We start from the raw sequence: 22,293 nt of genomic DNA, 5'->3' as shown, positions 1-22,293 counted from the left end.
GAAATGCAACAATGACTTTAGAATCCGAACTGCAACATCCAGGTTTAAATTTTCTTTCTGTAAAATCTTCGATGTTTCATTAAAATGACAAAGAATATCATTCCAGAAAATTGTCAGAAAAACAATCTCAAAAGTGTTCATTTTCGTGATGAGATTTTGAGCATCATTTTGAGTTTCTTTTGACTGACTTATGTCCTTGATCAAAAATTCAAGTGCTTTTTTAATCTCATCATAACTGTCATGCAGACAAGTCACAGCATCTGCACGTGCTGACCATCGAGTTCCAGAAAGCTGTTTGACAATTTTTTTGCCTTTGCCAACAAAAGACAGAAGCACTTGCCAACGATGAGTTGATGCAGAAAAAAAGTTGTAGAGGCATTGAACAAAGTCAAAAAAAATAATTGCTTCTAAACAACATCCAGCTGCACTGTTGCCAACCAGATTTAAAGAATGTCCAGCACATGGAATAAACAATGCTGATTCACTTTTGTCTTTAATCCTCTTTTGTATGCCTGAGTACTGTCCTGCCATATTTGATGCATTATCGTATGACTGCCCACGACAGTCAGATATTGAAATTTCATTTTCTTGTAAAAAATTCAAAACCACTGTTTCTAAATGTTCAGCTCCATGCCCGTGAATGGGAACAAATTGCAAAAAACGCTCAACTGGTGCCAAGTCTTTAACATATCGAACTGTAAAAGTTAATTGATCTACATGTGACAAGTCTGGAGTTGAGTCAACGCTGATTGAGTAGTATTTTGCTTTTTTTAATTCAGAAATTATTTCGCTCAAAACTTTATTTCCCATTAGGCATATAAACTCCTCACAGATATTGGCGGAGAGGTATGAAGTATTACCTTTTCCAGAGTTTCCATGTTTTTTCATGTGTTCATGTAGGAATGGGTCAAACTGGCTAAGTAACTCAAGAGTTCCTAAATAATTACCATTTTGCTCTGAACCAATGGTTTCATTGTTTCCACGAAATGGCAATCCTCTTGATGACAAGAACTTTACAATTGCAACAATTCTTTTCAGCACATTTTGCCAGTACAATTGTTCGTTATGTAACTGTTTTAATAATACAGAGTCAAGCTGGCCACTTTCTCTCTGCTGACTGGAGTAAGTAAGCATATTTTTGTGATGTTCAGAACCATTTTCGTGTCCAGATATACATTTTAAGGCATTTTTCCAGTCATCAAATCCAGTTGTGGAAAAATTAGAGTGTTTGCTGGAGAATAAGGTACAAGCAAAGCAAAAAACAGAACCTGTTGAAGGTGAGTATAATAGCCATTCACGATTGACAAATTCGCCATTGTGTAGTTCACGTCTAAAGCAAGATTTTGATAAGTACCTTTTTTGTCTGCAACTCAACCTTTCCGAATTTTTGAAGCTCCCATCATTGTTCTGGCACATGGACGGGCCATTAGAAATCCAAAATGATTGAGCTTCTTGGGATAACTGATGCCACAATGCTGGGTCAGTTTCTTGAGTAGTTTTTGTTGTTGCGTTTGGATAAGTTTTAATTTGATTTGATTCTGGCTCCTGTGCTGGTTCTGGCTCCTGTACTGGTTCTGGCACCTGTGCTGGTTCTGACTCTTGCTCTGGTTCTGGCTCCTGCTCTGGTTCTGGCTCCTGTTCTGGTTCCAGTTCCTGTTGAATTTCTAGAGTTTCATTTGGCAACAAAGCACTATCAATGCTTACGAAATTTGAAGTTGGACAAAGAAATACATCTTCGGACACAACAGGCTTTGACTTTTGTACCAAAAGAAATGATGTCAAAGGAAGATATTTTGAAATGTCTTCTTTTGCTTTAGCGGCTTTTTTCCTCTTTGCAGCACCACTTTGATAAGTCCGATTAGACATGTTAAATGACTTTTTTTCAAAACAGATGTTTTAAGTTGATCACAGCAATTTCAAATTCAATCTAATGGGATATTTTAAGTGCTTGTATTTAACACTTCTTATCGGAAAATTTATGTTTATTTTCGGACGCATGCATGCATTTTTGCTTATCAAGAAAAAAAAAATTCCCTAGGGGGCCCCCAAACTGAAAAACTGATACTTTTCTAAAAATAATTACAAAAAATCTTATCAAGAAAAAAATTATTCCCGAGGGGCCCCCAAACTATGATTTCTTCAGAAAATTTAGAAATATAATTTTTTATTTATATAAATTTGAAAAAAAATCCAGACACATTTTGGGGGCCCCTAAAAATCGGGGGCCCTAGGCTGCAGCCTACCTAGCCTATGCGTTAAGACGGCACTGTACATTGTTATGAAAAATATGTCAATTTAGTAAAATATAATTTGAGTAAATAAAAGTAGAATAAGTTAAGTAAATTTTATATAATTATTTAAATTATCCTTTAAATTGGCCTTTAAAATTTATTTCTTCTAGTTAGATTATATTCTTAGTGTAGCAAGTAAATTTTTTTGTAAAATAATATTATTAAATACTTTAATATTTAAAAAATTGTTATATATATAATTAAGGAAATATTTTAAAATGTTTCTAGCCAAGTAACTTCTTAGTCTAAGCAACATAAAACACTTTATACTCTCTAATCAATGTGTTATTATAGAATGTTGTTTAACTATTTATTTAAAAATTAATTCTTTTAAATTAGATTTCAAGCACTGTGTTACCATCAAGTAAAAATCTTGGGAGTACAACTCCAACAACACAGAATGCAAGTTTTATTTTTTTAATTTTTTTTATTTACTGTTAAAGGTAATAATAATAAACTTTAGTTCAGTGGAACATAGTTATTGCATATAAATATATATATATATATATATATATATATATATATATATATATATATATATATATATATATATATATATATATATATATATATATATATATATATATATATATATCAGGCCCGTAGCAGTTGGGGAAAGGGGTAGCAGGGGTATTTGCCCCCCCCAATAATTTTTCAAATAAATATTTTTGAAGAAATTGACTGAAAAATTGACTAAAAAAAAAAAGGTCCTTAAAACTATTTTGGGCTGCCCCCCCCCCCCCCAATATAATTTTTGTTCCTATGGCCTGTATATAGATATATATATCAGGCCTTGTTTTAAATAAAAAATACTTAACGCATTAGCCTAATGTTAATTTGATGTCATAAAATTCTCTTTATTTATTTATTTTTTAAAGACATTAACTTTTTTAAATAACTGCAATAATATTAATTACCACAAAAAAAGTTATTTAACTTGTTTTTCATTATTACTCTAATGGAATGTTTATTTTTACCACAAAAAAAATTATTTAACTTGTTTTTCATTATTACTCTTATGGAATGTTTATTTTTTTCAAATTTTTATTTTTATATTAAATAACTAAATTTAGTAATTAATATCAAACATTTTTTTAAATGTTTGATATTTACAAACCTCTTTCTTTTCTTGACATTTGTATTAATAAATTAAAATATGTATAATTTTTTAGAATTATTATTTCTTAAATTTCTTTTTGCCTCTTAGTAAATAAAAACGATTTAAAAAAAAAAAAAAAATGAGTGGGTAACAAGTTAAAAAAATGATGTTAATTTAATTATTTTATTTATTAAAAGTTTATTATTTTTTTAGCGATTTTATTGTGAATGATTTTATTATGATTATTTTTCCCAATTAAGATTATATTGCTGTATGTATCATTTATTAAAATAATAATCGCTGCGCCTTAACATTTGTTATAAAAAAAACTTTAACTTACGTTTTGTGCAAATTTTTGATTCAGCCTTGGAACACGTTTACCAGGAATTTAATTTTGAGTTAAAAAAAATTGTTTGGGAAGGAAAACCAAAATAACTTTTTTTTATTTGTAAATATTGCTTATATCTGACATAATTGTCATTCAAATTTTTGTAAAAAACTTTTTTACATAATTTTCATCAAAATGTTTTTTAAAAATTCATTACTTCTTTTATCTTACCGCTTATACAATGATTTAAAAGTTAAAATATGATAACTCTTGGTGTACGTAAAATTGCTTTATGCGTATGAAAATTGCTGGCAGCTTAACACTTTAAAACAAGGCTTAAAAAATAAATATATATATATATATGTATATATATATATATTTATATATATATATATATATATATATATATATATATGTATATATTTATGTATATATATATATATATATATATATAGATACATATATATACATACATATATATACATACATATATATATTTATATATATATATATATATATATATTCATATATATATATATATATATATATATATATATATATATATATATATATATATATATATATATATATATATATATATATACACATTAGTGTTGTCAAAAGACCCGGTACTTCGGTACCAAGTTGGTACTAAAAAAATGTGATCCCCAAAACTTTCACGCCAGCTGACAAGAAACAGAAAGATCTGTCCTCTCCAGACCACAAACTCATTCATGATGAACCCACTCGCTGGAATTCTTCATACGATATGGTGGAATGTTTCTTGGAGCAGCAGCAGGTTGTCTGTACTGTCCTGGCTGAAGACAGGAAAAAATGGCATCTGATGCCAAAAGACTCAGATATTACAGTTTTAGAAACTGTTAAAGCAGTTCTTAAGCCACTCAGTCCCTTTACTGATGCACTTAGCGGGGAAAAACATACCACCCTGTTTTCAGTCTTGCCGTTACTCTGGAAGATATTTGAGTGTCTCAGTCATGAACAAAGTGACTCTGCATTAGCCCAAGAGATGAAGGAAAAGATACACGAGTATCTTCAGCATCGCTATGATGACCTGCAGCTACGGTTTCTTTTGAACACTGCAACCTGCCTTGATCCACGATTTAAGAACAGCTTTGTCTCTCTAAAGGATGATGTGAAGCAAAGTCTCCTGGATGAGCTGAAAAAAATGGGCAATGAAAAAGAAGGAATTGCATCTCGGGTGTCTAGAGGATTGTCAAGTAAAGAAGTCAGGCCATCAAAAAAATCCAAAAATGACCTAAAGTTTCTGCTTTCCACCATACAAGGGGAAAAGAAAGAAAAAGGAGAGCCATCATCCTCAAGCCATGCACCTCTTTCTGCAAGTGACGAGATAAATGGTGAATTCTTGGTGTACGATCAGATGCCTGAGGTCAGTGCTGAGGATGATCCACTTATCTGGTGGAAAACAAATATGGGTACTCTACCTCAACTATCAGAGTTTGCCAGGAAGTACCTTTGCATTGCTGCCTCTAGCTGTTCATCTGAAAGAGTGTTCAGTACTGCAGGGTACATTGTTAGCCCAAGACGCTCAAGACTGAGTCAGGAACATGTTGATATGTTAGTGTTTCTATCTGAAAATCTGGAAATGGCAAAGAAAGTAACTTAAGGAATAACTGCTAGACCAGTATTGATTTGGGTGAAAAATGTTGTTATTTATCTAGTTATTTAATTACTCAAACGTTTACAATCCTTGGCTTGAAATACTTAAATTATGCCGTTGTTGTTTTGTTTTTTTACATGTATAATAATATTTTAATTTACAACTTGTTGTTCAGTTATGGCATATTTTGTTTAATTTATAAAAATGTTAAAGTTTATAAATAAGAGTGATTATTCAGTCATGGCTTATTGTTTTGTTATTTATCTAGTTATTTAATTACTTAAATGTTTACAATCCTTGGCTTGAAATACTTAAATTATGCCATTGTTTTTTTACATTTATAATAATATTTTAGTTTATTACTTGTTGGTCATGGCATATTTTGTTTAATTTATAAAAATTGCGTTTTTTAGGTTTGTAATTTTTCATTTATTATTTGTGGGAAAAGTTGAAACACAATTTTAAACAAGTATGAAGAATGGCATTGTTTAACTTTATTAATAAAAATAGTGTGTTTTTCAGCTAGCATGTTTTTGTGTTTTGCTTTGATACAAAGAATCGTGAATTTTTATTGGCAAATTTAGTCTAAATTAAACTTTGGTTTGGTACCGAAATTGGTACCGAGAACCGTGAATTTTCACTGGTATCGGTACCGAATACTGTAATTTTGGTACCGTGACAACACTAATACACATACACATACAGGCTTGGCCAGGAAGGCATGCGATTTGACGTCATAACATGACCACGCACATACTATTTGATTTTGAAAACTTGACCATGGCTGTTAATATGTTTTGAAAATTTGTATACACTTTAAAAATGCACTGAAAAAATTATCTCAACTTAACTATAAAGAAATTAAAAAAAAATCTTATCGTAAAAGAAACGAATTAATCTTCGTAAAAAAGATAATAAAAAAATAAATAAAATACAAAAAAATAAAATTAAAGCTTAACTAAAATAAATAATAAACTGTAGTGATAAGATTTTTAAAATTAAGTTTGGAGTAAATAACTTTGAATTGTTTACCTTTACTAATGTTTGTATAATATTATACCCTTTTTATATAAAGTAACAACTTAATTCTAACGATTGTTTATTAAATGTGTCTATTTAAAAGTTAAAAGAAAGATTCTTATCAGTAAGCCATAGCGTAAACAAAAAAATAAATAAATAATGAACTGTTTATTTAAAAAGTTAATATAATTTTTTTTAAATTAAAGACATTATAGAACATATAAATTAACATTTATATGTTCAATAATGTGATTAATTAAAAAAAAATTATATCAACTTTATAAATTTATAACATTTCATATAAAAACCTCATCAAAAATTGTTTGATTAGTTTTTATATGAAAAAAAAACATTCACATAATTTTTGTTACTTTAAAGAATGTTTTAAGAATTTCTCTTTTTAAATTACACAAATCGTTACATAGATAAAAGAAAATATCTTATGTTTTAAACTTAGTTTAGATTTAATATTCAATTTTCCTGCATTATCAATGAAATTGAAGTGATTAGAAATGCTTTTTTTTTTGCATCCTTTATATTTTAAAATTCTTTAAACCATCTTTTTGGGTCTCAATATTAGCAGATTCAATAAATCTCACTTTACTTTTGAGTATCCTGAAACTATTTTGCGTTTTTCACAAACTTTTGTCTGTTATTGATCGAATTTCTTACTTTACTTTTCAACATGACTCCAATACCATTAATTACTCCTTTTCCATATTTTTCTGTTAAGCAGTTCCATTCAATACAGTTTAAAAAAATTTAACTTTCAGTTGTGTGATGAAATGCATAAATAACTTGCCTTTGAATTAACTGCAAGCATTATTGGAGTAAAATCTTATATACGCTAGTGTTCCCGGAAAGGTTTTACCATTCTTTTCCAAAAGTTGAGTCTAGATCTTTTGATATTAGTTGCAGTAGGAATGGTTTCTAGTATAAAAGATCTGAAGTATTTTGATTTAGCTAACTTATTAACTCAATTTTTCAATATTTTAATGTTTATATACTATCTGGAAAATATTGAAATAAATTGTTTGCCTGCAAAAATTGAATAAAAGTAGGGAAAAAGCAAATCTTGGGGAGAACTATTAATCAGTTTATTTGGCATATAAATAGTCATTTTATAAATATTTCTTAAGCATATAAATAGTCGTTGTCTTTTAATTCGTAAAAGAATTAAAAAGAATTGTGCATCAGTCTTTGCCATACCACTTACGTATATTTTTAAAGAATTGTTTAAAACCAGCAAACTGCCAGTGCAATTTAAATCAGCAAATATCACTTCTCTGTACAAAAAAGGCGAAAAAACCTTAGCAGGAAACTACCGACCGGTATCACTCACCTCAAGTGCATGTAAAATAATGGAAGGTATAATCAGATGTAAACTTGAAACTTTTCTATATAAGTTCAAACTAATAGTCAAGCAACAGCATGGTTTTGTTAAAAATAAGTCATGCTTAACGAATCTACTTAAAACACTTGATTTTATTTCAACCTCCTTAAAGAATGGTAAACATGTTGATGTTATCTTTTTGGATTTTGCCAGAGCATTTGACACAGTGCCACATAAAAGATTGCTGCTTAAACTTACAGCTTATGGAATATCTAGTCTGATAATACAATGGATTATAGCATTTTTAAAAGAAAGAAAACAAAGAGTTGTGATAGGCAAAAATGTATCCTCTTGGGTAGAAATTATCAATGGTGTGCCACAAGAGTCAGTAATTGGACCACTCTTGTTTGTACTATTTATAAACGATTTGCCTGAAACTCTAAAAAATCTAACTAAGCTGTATGCAGATGACACCAAAATTTTGAATGAAAGGTTTTCCAGTGCATCAACTGTTTCTTTGCAATCAGATCTTCATTAAGCTTTTAAGTGGACTCAAGACTGGTTGTAAAATTTAATATTTCAAAATGTATGGTAATGCACTTTGGCCGGAATAACAAAAATTCACCCCTTTATGTCAATGAACAAAAGTTAAACAACAGAATCTGAAAGTGATCTCGGAGTAATCTTTTCAAGCAATCTAAAATGGAAAAATCATGTTATAAAATGCGTAGGTAAAGCCAACCAAATGTTGGGTCTGATTAGAAAATCCTTCGTTTGCTTAGATATTAGACTGTTGAGAATACTTTATGTTTCTTTTGTGCGACCGCTGTTAGAGTTTGCAGTACAAGTTTGGTCATCTATTCGAAAGGGAGAAATTGAGTTATTAGAAAGAGTTCAACATCGTGCAACTCGATTAATACCATCACTTAAAAAAATCAACTATGAGTATCGTCTAAAAGCTATTGACTTGACTACCTTGACAAAAGGAGGCAATGAGGAGATATGGTTCAACTTTTTAAATTCTTTAACGGTTTTAATGATTCGGAGACAATCAAAAAAATTAGTATTCAACAAACTCAAACGAGAGGTCACAGCTTTAAATATGTCAAAGAAATCACTAAGCAAGCATGTTGTGAAAACTTTTTATTTATTAGATCGGCTAATTTATGGAATAGCTTGCCATCCGAGTTGGTTAAAGCAAAATCAGTTAACAGTTTTAAAGCAGGTCTTGATTGCTGGATGAGCAGCAATCAAGCAAATCAGCTGTCATAGTGTGTTAATACCACACTCACTGGCTCACACCAGTTACAGCAATTAATAATACTAATATTAAATTAGAAAATTAGGCACCTTTATTTGGTTGGCACCCCTAGGTAGTTGCCTAGATTTGCCTTATGGTAAATGGGCCTATGTATATGTATATGTTGGCATTTGGCAATGGCAACCTAACTGCCGACCTGAAAGTATTTTAGGTCAGCAAGAAATTGCCAACCTCATTTTTATGTTTTATGGTTCGACCTTTGTATCAAATAAGTTTTGTCGACCTGATGCCAACCTCAAAAAGATTTAGGTCGGCAAATTATTGCCGATCTCATTTTTCCTAGTTCCGAGGGTTGATATATATATATATATATATATATATATATATATATATATATATATATATATATATATATATATATATATATATATATATATATATATATCAATTCATATACTCTTAAGGTAAAAATGTGTGCTTAAATTTCTCAAAAAAAGAAAAAACAAAACAAAGAACAATGAAAGAAAAGATACTACCTCATCCCAAACTCTCAGTGGAGGTAGCAGCACTCTGTTGCAAGTCAAAGTCTATTTGTCAGTCAATGTATGTGCTGAAGCCTCAACAACAAATGGTACATTTATATATGTTTATATATATATACAACCCTCGGAGTTAGGAAAAGTTAGGTTGGCAATAATTTGCCAACCTCAATATTTTAAAGGTCGGCATCAGGTCAGCAAAAATTATTTGATACATAGGTCTTACCCTAAAACATAGAAACAAGGTCAGCAAAAAATTCCCATCCTCAAACACTTCCAGGTCAGCAGTTATATATACAATATAACTGCTTATATATATATACAACCCTCGGAATTGGGGTTGTATATATATATATATATATATATATATATATATATATATATATATATATATATATATATATATATATATATATATATATATATATATATATTTATATACATATATATATACACATATATATATATATGTATACATATGTATATATATATATATATATATATATATATATATATATATATATATATATATATATATATATATATATATATATATATATATATATATGACCATGATATATGTATATATATGACCATATATATATATATATATATATATATATATATATATATATATATATATATATATATATATATATATATATATATATATATATATATTTACCTGATGATGCTGACCACAATAGGTCAGCGAAATATCTTTAATGTATTATTTTATCAAAATATATTGAAAAATAGTTATATATATATATATATATATATATATATATATATATATATATATATATATATATATATATATATATATATATATATATATATATATATATATATATATGTATATATATATATATATATATATATATATATATATATATATATATATATATATATATATATATATATATATATATATATATACATATATTTTTAGTACACATTACAGAAATGTCTACCTATTACAAGTAAGTTCTTGATTTTCTTAAATGTAATGTGTTTTTTATTTTTTTAGAGTACATAAAATCAGACTACTATTACAAGACTCTTTTCTTAAACAAGAGTTTAAAAAAAAGTCAAGATAATTTTAAATATTAATAAATTTTAGATAAGTGCTGTTATTTAATGCTGTTTTCTAAAGTAGTTAAATAATATTTTCAGATTTAAATGCAATGAACTTTTTGATCCCCTTAGATTTTTTTTAGTCATATTTTTATTGATCCAGTCAATCATTACATTTATGTTACATAAAACTAGATTTGTTTATTTTATTTTCTAAATATAAATACAAGTATTAAAAAAATTTGAAAATGATAGTTTATGAATGCAAAACCTTATATTATATTCATAATGAAAATAATGTGAGTTTTGTAATTTTTGCCCTGAAGAAACAAAGGAACATCCAACTACACATCATTTGGTCAGTGCATATACTTTTATGTTTGTGTTGGTTTGCAACATTTTGATTATAAATACTAATGTAAATGTTAAATGTACTTAGAGTCCTTTAAGTTTCAAATCTTAATTACCTACGAGTTGACATTCAAAAGCTTCATGCACTTTTTCTAATAGTTTGTATTTAATCATTATATATATATATATATATATATATATATATATATATATATATATATATATATATATATGTATATATATATATATATATATATATATATATATATATATTCACACATATCTGTAAATATATACATATATGTATAAATATATGCGTTTATGTATAAATATATTCATACACATATGTATAAATATATATATATATATATATATATATATATATATATATATATATATATATATATATATATATATATATATATTTGTATATATATATATATATCAGGGCGTAGGAACAAAAAATATATGGGGGGGGGGGAGGGGCAGTACTACCACGTAATAGTTTTAAGGACCTTATTTATTTTTAAATCATTTTTTCAGTCCAATCATTTTCTGCCCCCCAACAATTTTTATTTGAAAAGTTATTGGGGGCAAATGCTCCTGCTGCCAACCTGGTTGCTACAGGCCTGTATATATATACACTTAAAGTTTCATGCCTATACAACAATTATCAGCCATTAAATACAAAATCAAAAACAAAAAACCGCTAAAAATTACTAAATACTCTGTAATGGGATCTATAGGTTCCTAAAAGACATACTTGGTATCAAGCAAAGAATTATTTTAGCTTATCAAACTAATAATAGATTTGTAGTTTGCCGGCAAATAAACTTCACCTTCTACAACCCCCTCCCTCGGAATGTCTCTGAATATATTTTTTCTTTGAAGTCAGTCTTTGAAGTCAAGTCTTTGAAGGCTTGATATAGGATATTCTTGTCAAGCTCTGATTGTTCATGGGTCAGATGAGTTTGTTGACACAATTGCATGTTTTCCCTCAGCTGTATTTTGGTTATATAATATCCTGTGATTGTGCGAGTTAATGATGGGCTTTTATGTAATATGTAAATTGTTCTATTCCTACAAATAATATCGCTCTATTTCTACAATAAATCTCTTTTAACTTATCTTTATATGTTCTACTAATCTACCCAAATAAATGTTGTTTTTCTTTACTTAGTCTCAACTCTAAGATTTTTTGTACTCTGCTGTGTATCTTCCAATTTATCTTTTGTTGTTGTACCATAAGCTGTTTTTTTTTGTGAATTTTTACAAACTTTTCTATAATTACTGATTCAGAAGTTAAATAACTTCTAAATTCACAGAACTTCCAGAGGTGTACAATATTTTTTAGGAGACAAAAATTTTATGTTTTCTTTCTGACATGCAGTGATATTTAAATTCTAAATATATTACAATTTCTTAATATGATATAATGCAATTTAAATAAGAAAACAAATAATTGTAAAACAGTCATTCAAGGATTCAGTTGAATAGAGATAACATTATTTTTAAACTGAAAGAAATTATATGCCTTTCAGTCAAATATTATTGTTTAGTTCCATAAAAACTCTTACCTTAAATGATTTTTCCATTTGATTACTGCGCTCAGCAGTTATAATTCCACATAGTAAAAAAATCCTATCCACATACGCCTGTGATGCTAGGGTGAACAAAAAATCTTCAGCCAACATTCCAATATCACAATACCTGCTTTTGTTTTGTTTCCAAATAAGCAGGGTGTTAACTGGCAGGTTGTCATTACCCTTTATGTCTGCCCAGAGGATTAAACAAATCTGAGTCAGGCTGCAGAATAAAAACCTTCGACTCATTGTCAGTTATGTACTGTTTCATCTTGTAGTGCAGTCATTGATCACAGACTTCCCTCACTTGTCAATGAGTTTCTTAATTGCCACACTTGATTTTCAAATTTTTAATACAACCTGACTTATTTCTGAGATAGTTGTACTATAATTTTCGTAAGTTGATTTTATAAGAAGCTGAAGTGTATCTGCCATACAGGGCATTTAGAGATAAGGAATATTTTCTTGAACAGATTAATCAGTTGGGTTAGACAAAATTAAGTGTCTTTCTTGTTTGTTTCATGTTCAGGTTCATCAGATTCAGACTCATTAGATTTTATGGCCTTGTGCTCCTCCTTTGTGGTTTGTGCTGTAATAATCTGATGTCTTTAACCATATTGGATCACTGTCTTAAACAATTGACATAACTTTATTTTCACTAATACCCCAATGATCAAAAAAATTTTTTAAACGTTTTGCAAACATTTCACTTGTATTTGGATGTTAGAGTGACATCATGTTTATAGGAAAATATTTTGTGTTTGATTGATGGTGGTGTCATAAAAACAGGCACACATTCCTAGGAACAATGCTGTGAGACTCTTCTTCATCCAACTATTAAGGCAAAACTTTGCCTGTTGTTAATTTGCATAACAAATCAACAAGTCTTTTAATCATGCAGCTTATAGATAAAAATGTTTGTTTATCCGCTTGTTTTGTATTGCAGGCCCTGCAAAATAAAAATTGAAGGTAAAATTATTGCATTTAGTGTTGTAACTACTATAGCTATGAGTAAAAGTGTGGAATAAAGTAGAAATAAAGTATTAAATAATAGAAATGAAATAAATTAAAGTAATTTTTGGTGACAAAACCAAAAATTACTGATAAATAAACTGCTGATAAATATTTTTTTTAGTATCATTAAATACAAGTATATTTGTCCATTGCATTGAAAATAGGCATTCTGTGACTTACTTTTTATGGCATACTTGTGCATTATCATATTTGACTGTTATATTTCCTATTTGACTGTTAATTGCATGTATTATCAAATTGATATTTAGTAGAGCAAATTATAGCCTAGAAGAATATTTTTTTAGCCTTTTAACATTTTACCAAATTTTAGCACAGAAGAAGGCATTTTTTTAATGTTATCTATTGCTTTTCTCTTTGTTCTATATCACTCACCTTCATCTCGAAACTGCATTCTTTTTGTGGATAATTCTAATCAAGATAATCAAGCCCTCTCTCTTTGTTCATCAGCCAATATCTCAATTGTTGATGACTTGCTCATCACACTGAATGGCTTGGTTCTAATGTCAGTGACTCTGCAGATGTTAAGGCCCACAACTTTTGCCTTTTTCAATCACTAACTCAAATAGTCATCTTTCCAACTCACTTTTTAGACAACCCAAATCATTTACATTTATATTATCTCATTCTTCATCATCATTAGAATCCCCGTATGATTGTACATTTTACTAATACTTTAAAGCTGACTGAGACTTTTTTCATGATTTTCTTCGTGATGGCCCTTGAGTAGAAATCTTTTGTCTTCCTGCAGAAAAATATGCTTCTTACATAACTTTATGGATTCAGGCTGGCATGGAATCTTTTATTCACTCTTGACGATTCCAAGTCAAGCCTCACTCTTTTCCATGGTTTTCCTTGCATTTTGCTGCTGCAATTTGCGATCAAAACCATTACTTCCATATCTATCTTCAAAACAATTCTCTAGAAAATAGACTTCTGTTCACTTCTGGAGAATCTTTAACATTATCTCTAATAAGGGAAAACCTATTATTCCATCTCTCGTGTGTGGTTCAAATTTTATCACTTCACCTAAAGACATAGCTGAATTGTTTGCTAAGAACTTTTCATCAATATGATCTCTAGATTCCACTAGTTGCATTCTACCTAATATAGCTGACAAACAGATTGATCTATTGCTTGACATTTGTATGAGTCCAGTTTCTGCATCTAAAGTGATATAGCTGTTTAGCTATCGCTCTTGGTGTTTCAAAAGCTATTGATAAAGTTTGGCATGCTGGTCTCCATAAGCTTTTTACTTACAATGTATCAGGTAACATCTTTAAGATTATTGAATCCTTTCTTACCAATTACAGTATAAAATTTGTCCTCAATAGACAACACACTTCTTCATATCCAGTAACATTTGGGGTTCCTCAAGGTTCTATCCATGGGCTTATACTATTTTTTAATTTACATTAAGGATCTTCCAGATATTCTCACATATTAAATGGCATTGTTTGCTGATGGTACTACAATTTATTCTTGTTTCGATATTAAACCTACACTCTGATTGCTTTGATGGGGCATTTGAGCTTGAAAAGGATATTACTTCTGCTACAACATGGGGCTCACAGTGGCTGGTGAACTTTAATTCAGATAAAACTCAATTTTTTTCAGGCAATTGTTATCGCAATAATTTAGATCTTTCTATATTTATGATTGGAAACGTACTTAATGATTCATCTACCCTTTGTCTTCTAAGATTAACTCTTACTTCTTATCTTTCTTGGAAACCATATATCAAATCCATTACAAAATTAGCATCTGCTAAGGTTGCATTATCGTACTCGACACTTTCTCACTCCGGATTCTATTCTTTATCTCTATAAATCTCAAATCCGTTCTTGTGTGGAATACTGTTGCCATATCTGGGTGGATCTTCCAATGATGCCCTTTCTCTCTTAGACAAGGTGCAAAAACACATTGTAAACATTGTTGGACCTGCTCTTGCAACCAACTTTCAACCATTACTGCATTTTTGTAATTTTGCTTCTCTTTCTCTTTTCTTCAAATACTATATTGGGCACTTCTCTAAAGAGCTAGCATCTCTTGTGCCTCCTACTAAAATTTATTCTCACGTTACTTATCAATAAATTAAGTCTCATTCTTTTTCTGCAACTGTTCCTAAGTGCTCCAAAAACTCTTATAAAATCCTTTATTGCGTTCCTTTTAACTAAAAAATAAACTGTGAATTATTATTGGGTCAAATTATTATATTTCAACCAATTTAAAGAAAACTTTGTAGCTCACCATCTCTGATTTTCCTGATTTTTACATATTGTTACGTGCATTATGTAGAATGGTTAAATTTGAAATTTTAGACTTCCAAGTACAACGGTTCAGAAATTATAGCCTTAGAAACATGACACAGTGGCCCCCCGCAATTTACACTTGGTCAAAACAGACTACTTTAGAGCTTTAGAACTTCGAATTTGGTGTGATGTTCTTCCAGAATTTTTTGCAATTGAGTTTCTCTTTTCTCGTTTGAATTTCTTTTTTCATCTTGCAATCTTCAATAATCAATTTTCATAAAGAATATTGTGTAATCTGAAACGAGTTTCTTTTTCTACTGTGTTATGTGTAACTCTTATAGAATTAACAATTTATTTCCTTCCTGGTATTCAGTTACTGAACTCCATGTGTCTGGGGAATTTTTTTATAAATGTTCATTTTATTCTGAGTACTTCAAATACACATTTTAAAATTTTTCAATTACTCTTTGTCTATATCTTTGAACTATATCTGGGTTTTTTGGCTGGGTTTGCAGGTGCAATCACATTTTTTCTTTAGTTTGGCAATCAACGTCGTTGCTGAAAAAATATACTCACAAGATCTTCAGCTAAATACCATAAATGTCCTGAAACAGCTTTTGCAGAATTAGCCACTTATTTTTTGAATGTTTTTAAATTATTCAACTTCCTTCAGTCAGGACATTTAGAGAAGCCGATAAAGAGATGGGAGCCCAAAACCAATTTTCCATGTAAATCAAAATTGAAAAAATCAAAAACCATAGAAAATTTTTCTCTTCATCTCCATAGAATTTTTCTCTTCATCTCCATTTTCCTAATTCTCCATTCATCTCCATTTTCCTAATTTTTCTCTTCATCTCCATAGAAAATTTTTCTCTTCATCTCAAAAATTTTCTCTTCATTTTTTAAAAAAGAAATTAATATCAAAACATGTATATTTTAATAGAGTACAGTGCTTTCGCCATCTATTAGCTTTATGCATTACACCAGGAGTATGAAAATTTAATCTGCCTTGAACAGGAGGAGTTTTTGCTAAAAAAAACTTTGAAAGCTGTAAAAAAATTTTGTAATCCTTGCAAAGTTGTTTTGTTCCTTGCAGCATATAAACAGCAAAATCTACTGCTGATTGTATTAACAAAGCATCCATATATATATATATATATATATATATATATATATATATATATATATATATATATATATATATATATATATATATATATATATATATATATATATATATATTAGGGCCCTGCAAATTGATTTGATTTGATTCGCGAATCAAATGTTGCTTCGATTTGAGATTTGATTCAAAAAAAATGATTCTAGTTTTTCAAATCATTTTTTTATTTAAATTACTTTATGTTTTCATACAAATGGCGTTAAAAAGTTTTCGAAATATCAATATTTATGTTATCAGAAAATTCAGCGGTAGAGTAATTTTGGAACATAAACATACTTTTCATTAAAATTAATTGTCGATTAGGGATTTAAACAGAGCGGAACGCAAATTAGTAACGCAAAAGTTAGCTTTTATTTTTTGCGTCGTTAATGTTTGACTTCGCTTTCACTAAAGTAATTTTAAATTCAATACTTTTTGTTTGTATTACAACAAGCTATTTTCGCATCAAGCTATAAAATGACTTAAAAAATCAGCAGTTAAAGAATTCTTTGAAAAAAAGGAGTATTCTGGCAATGCAAACAAGAAAATTGCAACAAAAAGTATTCTATTCAGAAAACCGGAACTTTATCTCATCTATGGAACCATTAAAAATGTGACCATAAAAAACTACACGTAGAAGCAACAAAAAAGGGCACATCTGCTACTAAAAGAAAAAAGAATTCCGATAACACAATCAAGCAATCACCAAGTTCCTCATTATATTCGTATTTTATTCGACCTCAAATAGATACATTTATTAAAAAAAACTACGATCATGCAGTGCTTAGATTTATAATTGAAGTGGAAGATCATTTGAGACAACTTCTGGATCTGGCTTTGATTAATCTGATTAATCTTGGCTTTTGATTAATCCGGTTGGCTTTTGATTAATCTAATTGGCTTTTTGATTAATCTAATTGGCTTTTTGATTAATCTTGGCTTTTAATTATTCTGATTGGCTTTTGATTAATCTGTGCTCGGTGCTTACTCAAGGGAAATATCATCCATCACACCCGACCACTTTATCTCGAAATTCAGGTGATATGGTCGATGATATATATATTAACTTCCAACAAAGTATAAAAAACCAGTTTATCTCCAAACCTAGCATCACTTTTGATCACTTTAAAGCCGACAATAGCAATAACTTTCTTGTTTTTACTTGTCACTTTCATCCTCTTGGGTTTTAGAATCATGCTGCTAATCAGTTGTAAATCTGGAAGTAATAAATATTTGTCACAAAGCTACTTCCACTGAAGAAATTACTAGTAATGTGCTGTCGAAATTTGACTTGACTTCAGATAATGTTTTCCGAGCAACAAACGATACTACTCTTAGTATGCCACGCACACTTAAACTTCTTGGGATTGATTGGCTAGGCTGTTGTGCTCATAAACTCCAACTTAGTGTGAAATCAGCTATACACAACCAACCAATTCTTGTTACATTAATTAGCAAGGCTTATAAAATGGTAGGATGTTTTCACTCATCATCAGTTGGACAGGTAGCTCTCGAAAAATATCAGATTTCTCAAGGAAGACCTGAGTCAAAGCCTGCAATGGATGTGGAAACGCCCTTAAACAGCACTTCTAACTTATTGGAATGGATTTAAAAAAATCATGGTTCTATAGAAATTGCTCTAGTTGAGTGTTCACAAAAAAAACTATATGAAAGTGCCACCGACTTGTCTAACTGAAACACAAATGCAATTATTAACAACAGTCACTCCTATTTTAAATGCAGTATCTGAAGCCACTACTATACTAAGTGTGGGAAAAAGTGTAAGCATTAGTTTAGTTTATCCGTGCATTGCAACTTTGAAAAATTATCTTCGCTTAATGGATAAAAGAGGAATAGGTAAATTTGTTGACGATCTAACTACGCAGTTGGAAATGAGGTTTGATTTAAGTGAAGACGTTTTTCTTACCACTACTTTCTTAGACCCTCAATTTAAATCAGAAATGTTTATTTTGGCATTTTATTTTTGAGATACAAATCGTAAGATCTTATCTAATGACATCTAAAAAAAAAACATGATTTAAATATTACTATGATTCCCGCTGAAATTCAACTTGAAGTAGCAAATTTGTCATCTGAAGCAAATGTAATTTTAGATAAAATCTTTGAACATATCACTAAAAATCATACTCTACCAGAGAAAAAAACTTTAGATCAGCAATTAAATTTTGAAACTACTGCATACATCGTAGAGAAAATGTTGGGACGTTCAGATTGTTCTATTATCTACTGGAAAAACAAATGTAATATTTTCCCTTTATTATCCAAAGTTGCAGCTGATTTTCTTGCTATTCAAGCTACAAATTGTTCGTCTGAATCAGTTAACTCTGTGGGAGATGGAGTGATCGACAGTAAAGGCAATAGTCTTTCCAAGCAAAATGTGGAACGGTTAATTTGGGCTTGAAGTAACAAAAAGAGTTTGTTTAAATAACATTCAAGTTTTGTAATATTTTGTATTGTACACATAAAAATAAAGATAAAAAACTTAAATTTATATACATATATATATATATATATATATATATATATATATATATATATATATATATATATATATATATATATATATATATATACATACACATATATATATATATATATATATATATACACACACATATAAATATATATATATATATACACACATATATATATAAATATATATATATATATACACACATATATATATATATATATATGTATATATATATAATATATATATATATATATATATATATATATATATATATATATATATATATATATATATATATATATATATATATATATATATATATATATATATATATATATATATATATATAGAAGATAGATATATATCTATATCTATATATATATATATATATATATATATATATATATATATATATATATATATATATATATATATATATATATATATATATATATATATATATATATATATATAATATAGATATACCAAGTAATATACCAAGTAAAGCAATCTATATCAGGTAAATTGATACAAGTTGTGAGAGAAAATCCTGATTTGGAAACTAATTTGGAAGAAAAGACCATTCTATCAGGTATTTAACTGCTGGTATACCACCATATAAAATGTACCACCGATACACCATCATATAAAATTCTTACCAAAAATGTTATCTTTTAAATTTTAAATTTTTCTTACAAAACTACATGCAACAAAAAGTTTTAATAATATTAAGAGATAAAAAATGTTTTTATTGAACTCTGCTGAGCTTGAGAAAAACTTATCACAACACTTGCAAGCCTTTTTGATGAATCTGTGAAAATACTTGGTAAATATTTTGACAAAAAACATATTTTGCTGTTTGGTTTTTCACCTCTGATACTGCACCATATATGGTAAAAATGGGTGGAGCTGTAAAAACTGGCGATGCGACGAATAGTGATTTTGCCGAATACCAAATATTCGGGTTGACTCTTTGTCGAATAACTGAATATTCGGCGGTTGAATATTTGGTAACACTTAGAAAATTTCATGGGTGACAGTTTCTAACTTGACTTAGTAAAGTTAATACCGTAGTTATCCTACGAGTAATTATGCGTATTTGTTTTATTTGCGTGTTTGGGCATGTTATTTGTGTGCTATTTGTTACATCAAACTTTGTTTCTTACAGGTTGTATTTCTTACAACCCTTTACGTAAGGTACATACATAAAAAGTGTAATTCTATAGTTTAGAGCATGTAGTGGTAATTACGTTGTTTGCTAAAGCTTTAGAACATTTATTGGTAGTTGCGTTTTTTGCAGTTTATATTAGTAGTTAATGTATTTATAATATAAATGTCACTAGAATTTGTTAATAAATGATTTGAATTTTCTAAGTGCTATTCATTTATTTACAAGTTCGATAATATATTTTTAATTACAGACCTCAAATATTTTTATTATAAACCGTATAAATACATTAACATTTAATTATCCTTTAAAAACTATTTAAATTGAAAAGTCAAGTTAGTAAACATAAAAGACTTCGTATTCAAATGTCGATTGTTGTGTTGTTTCAAATTTTTGTTTGCAAAAAGCTTAAAAAATGGCATCTTTTAATAAAAAATATTTACCTATTTGGAAATATTATGAAATTTGTAGGGAAGACAATAAACTAGCAGTTTGTTTGCTGTGTAAAAGCAATATCTCGTGTGGTGGTGAAGGAAGGAAAGCAAGTAAGAAAAACTAATTAAATATGTTTTAATAAAATAAATTATTTACGCTGGTAATTTTTTAATTTAAATTTTTTTTGCACAGTACTTTGTTTATTCTAAGTTAAGTTTAAGTACTCTTTTTTGTTTACAGCTACAACTTCTCTGAAAAACCACCTTCAAAACAAGTATTCTGAGCAGTATGCTAAGTTTATTGAAACTCGGCCGGTAAGAGGAAGCAAAAGTGACGGTTTACTAACTTATACCAACTCTATATACCAGCAGTAACAGGTATGTTAAAAAAGGAACTGTAAACTCTTAAATAGACAGTTGAAAGGAAATTGTGTAGGTATATTAATGATCTAAAATCAATAAAATATCATTATTTAATTAAGGAAGTGATTGCCTTCAACAACAAACCATTATCAATTGTTGAAAGAGTTGGCTTGAAGAAGCTTATGGAAAAGGCAGTACCGCAATACAAAATACCTTGTCGCACCTATAAGACTGAGAAAAATATCCCCGGTATATTTAATAGAGTTTGCACAAAAATTTAAGCAAGTATTTCACAAGCAGCAGTATCCGTCACATCTGACATGTGAACATGTCAGCACAGCAACCAAAGTTTCTTAAGTTTTACTGTGCATTGTATATTTCCAAATTTTATTCTTGAACATGCTGTTTTAGCAATGAGATTGTTTCCTAGTTCACATACTGGTACCAATATTGCAGTAGAACTTAATACTATTGCAAAAAGATAGATCATTTCACATAGAAAGATCCATCTTCTTGACCATGACAGTGGAGCAAAATGATAAAAAGCGTACGAGAGGCAAAATATGATTCTGCCAAGTATTTTATTCGTTTACTACAACTGGCTGTCAATGTGTTGCTAAATTCTCAAATAAAAATAACACAGATGGTAGCTCTAACTGAGACAGCACAGAGAACACCGAATTTATCAACAACTAAATTTTGCTTCAATATGAACTTCAAGCGCATTTCAACTCTAACAAAAATGACAAATATCTGGGTGCAACTTTTCTTGACCCACACTTCAAAACTAATTTCTTGGGTATAGTAAAAACACAAAGAGCAAAAAAAATTCTTTTAGAAGCTCTGAAAAAAAGATTTGAAATGTTT

The 22,293-nt window shown here is 28.8% G+C and overlaps 2 protein-coding genes across 5 annotated transcripts in view; both read left to right on the top strand.

Annotated features, from left to right (window-relative positions):
* Nucleotides 1–22,293, top strand: part of LOC136080673 (A disintegrin and metalloproteinase with thrombospondin motifs adt-1-like) — a 164,362-nt gene that overhangs the window by 32,738 nt on the left and 109,331 nt on the right. For all 4 annotated transcript variants that reach the window (XM_065797617.1, XM_065797616.1, XM_065797618.1 and 1 more), the window contains 2 exons: nucleotides 2,631–2,693; nucleotides 10,466–10,496. In XM_065797617.1, the coding sequence (XP_065653689.1) occupies nucleotides 2,631–2,693; nucleotides 10,466–10,496 (94 nt within the window). The remainder of the gene's footprint in view (nucleotides 1–2,630; nucleotides 2,694–10,465; nucleotides 10,497–22,293) is intronic.
* On the top strand, nucleotides 4,418–6,163 carry LOC136080000 (E3 SUMO-protein ligase ZBED1-like). Its single transcript, XM_065796646.1, has one exon. It carries the CDS (start codon nucleotides 4,488–4,490, stop codon nucleotides 5,361–5,363), a length of 876 nt encoding a protein of 291 aa, XP_065652718.1. The 5' UTR covers nucleotides 4,418–4,487; the 3' UTR covers nucleotides 5,364–6,163.

The sequence above is a fragment of the Hydra vulgaris genome, chromosome 05 (assembly GCF_038396675.1).
Source record: "Hydra vulgaris chromosome 05, alternate assembly HydraT2T_AEP".
Taxonomy (NCBI): Eukaryota; Metazoa; Cnidaria; class Hydrozoa; order Anthoathecata; family Hydridae; genus Hydra; species Hydra vulgaris.
Note: the sequence above shows the minus strand (reverse complement) of the source record. Positions and strands in the feature narration are given on the sequence as shown.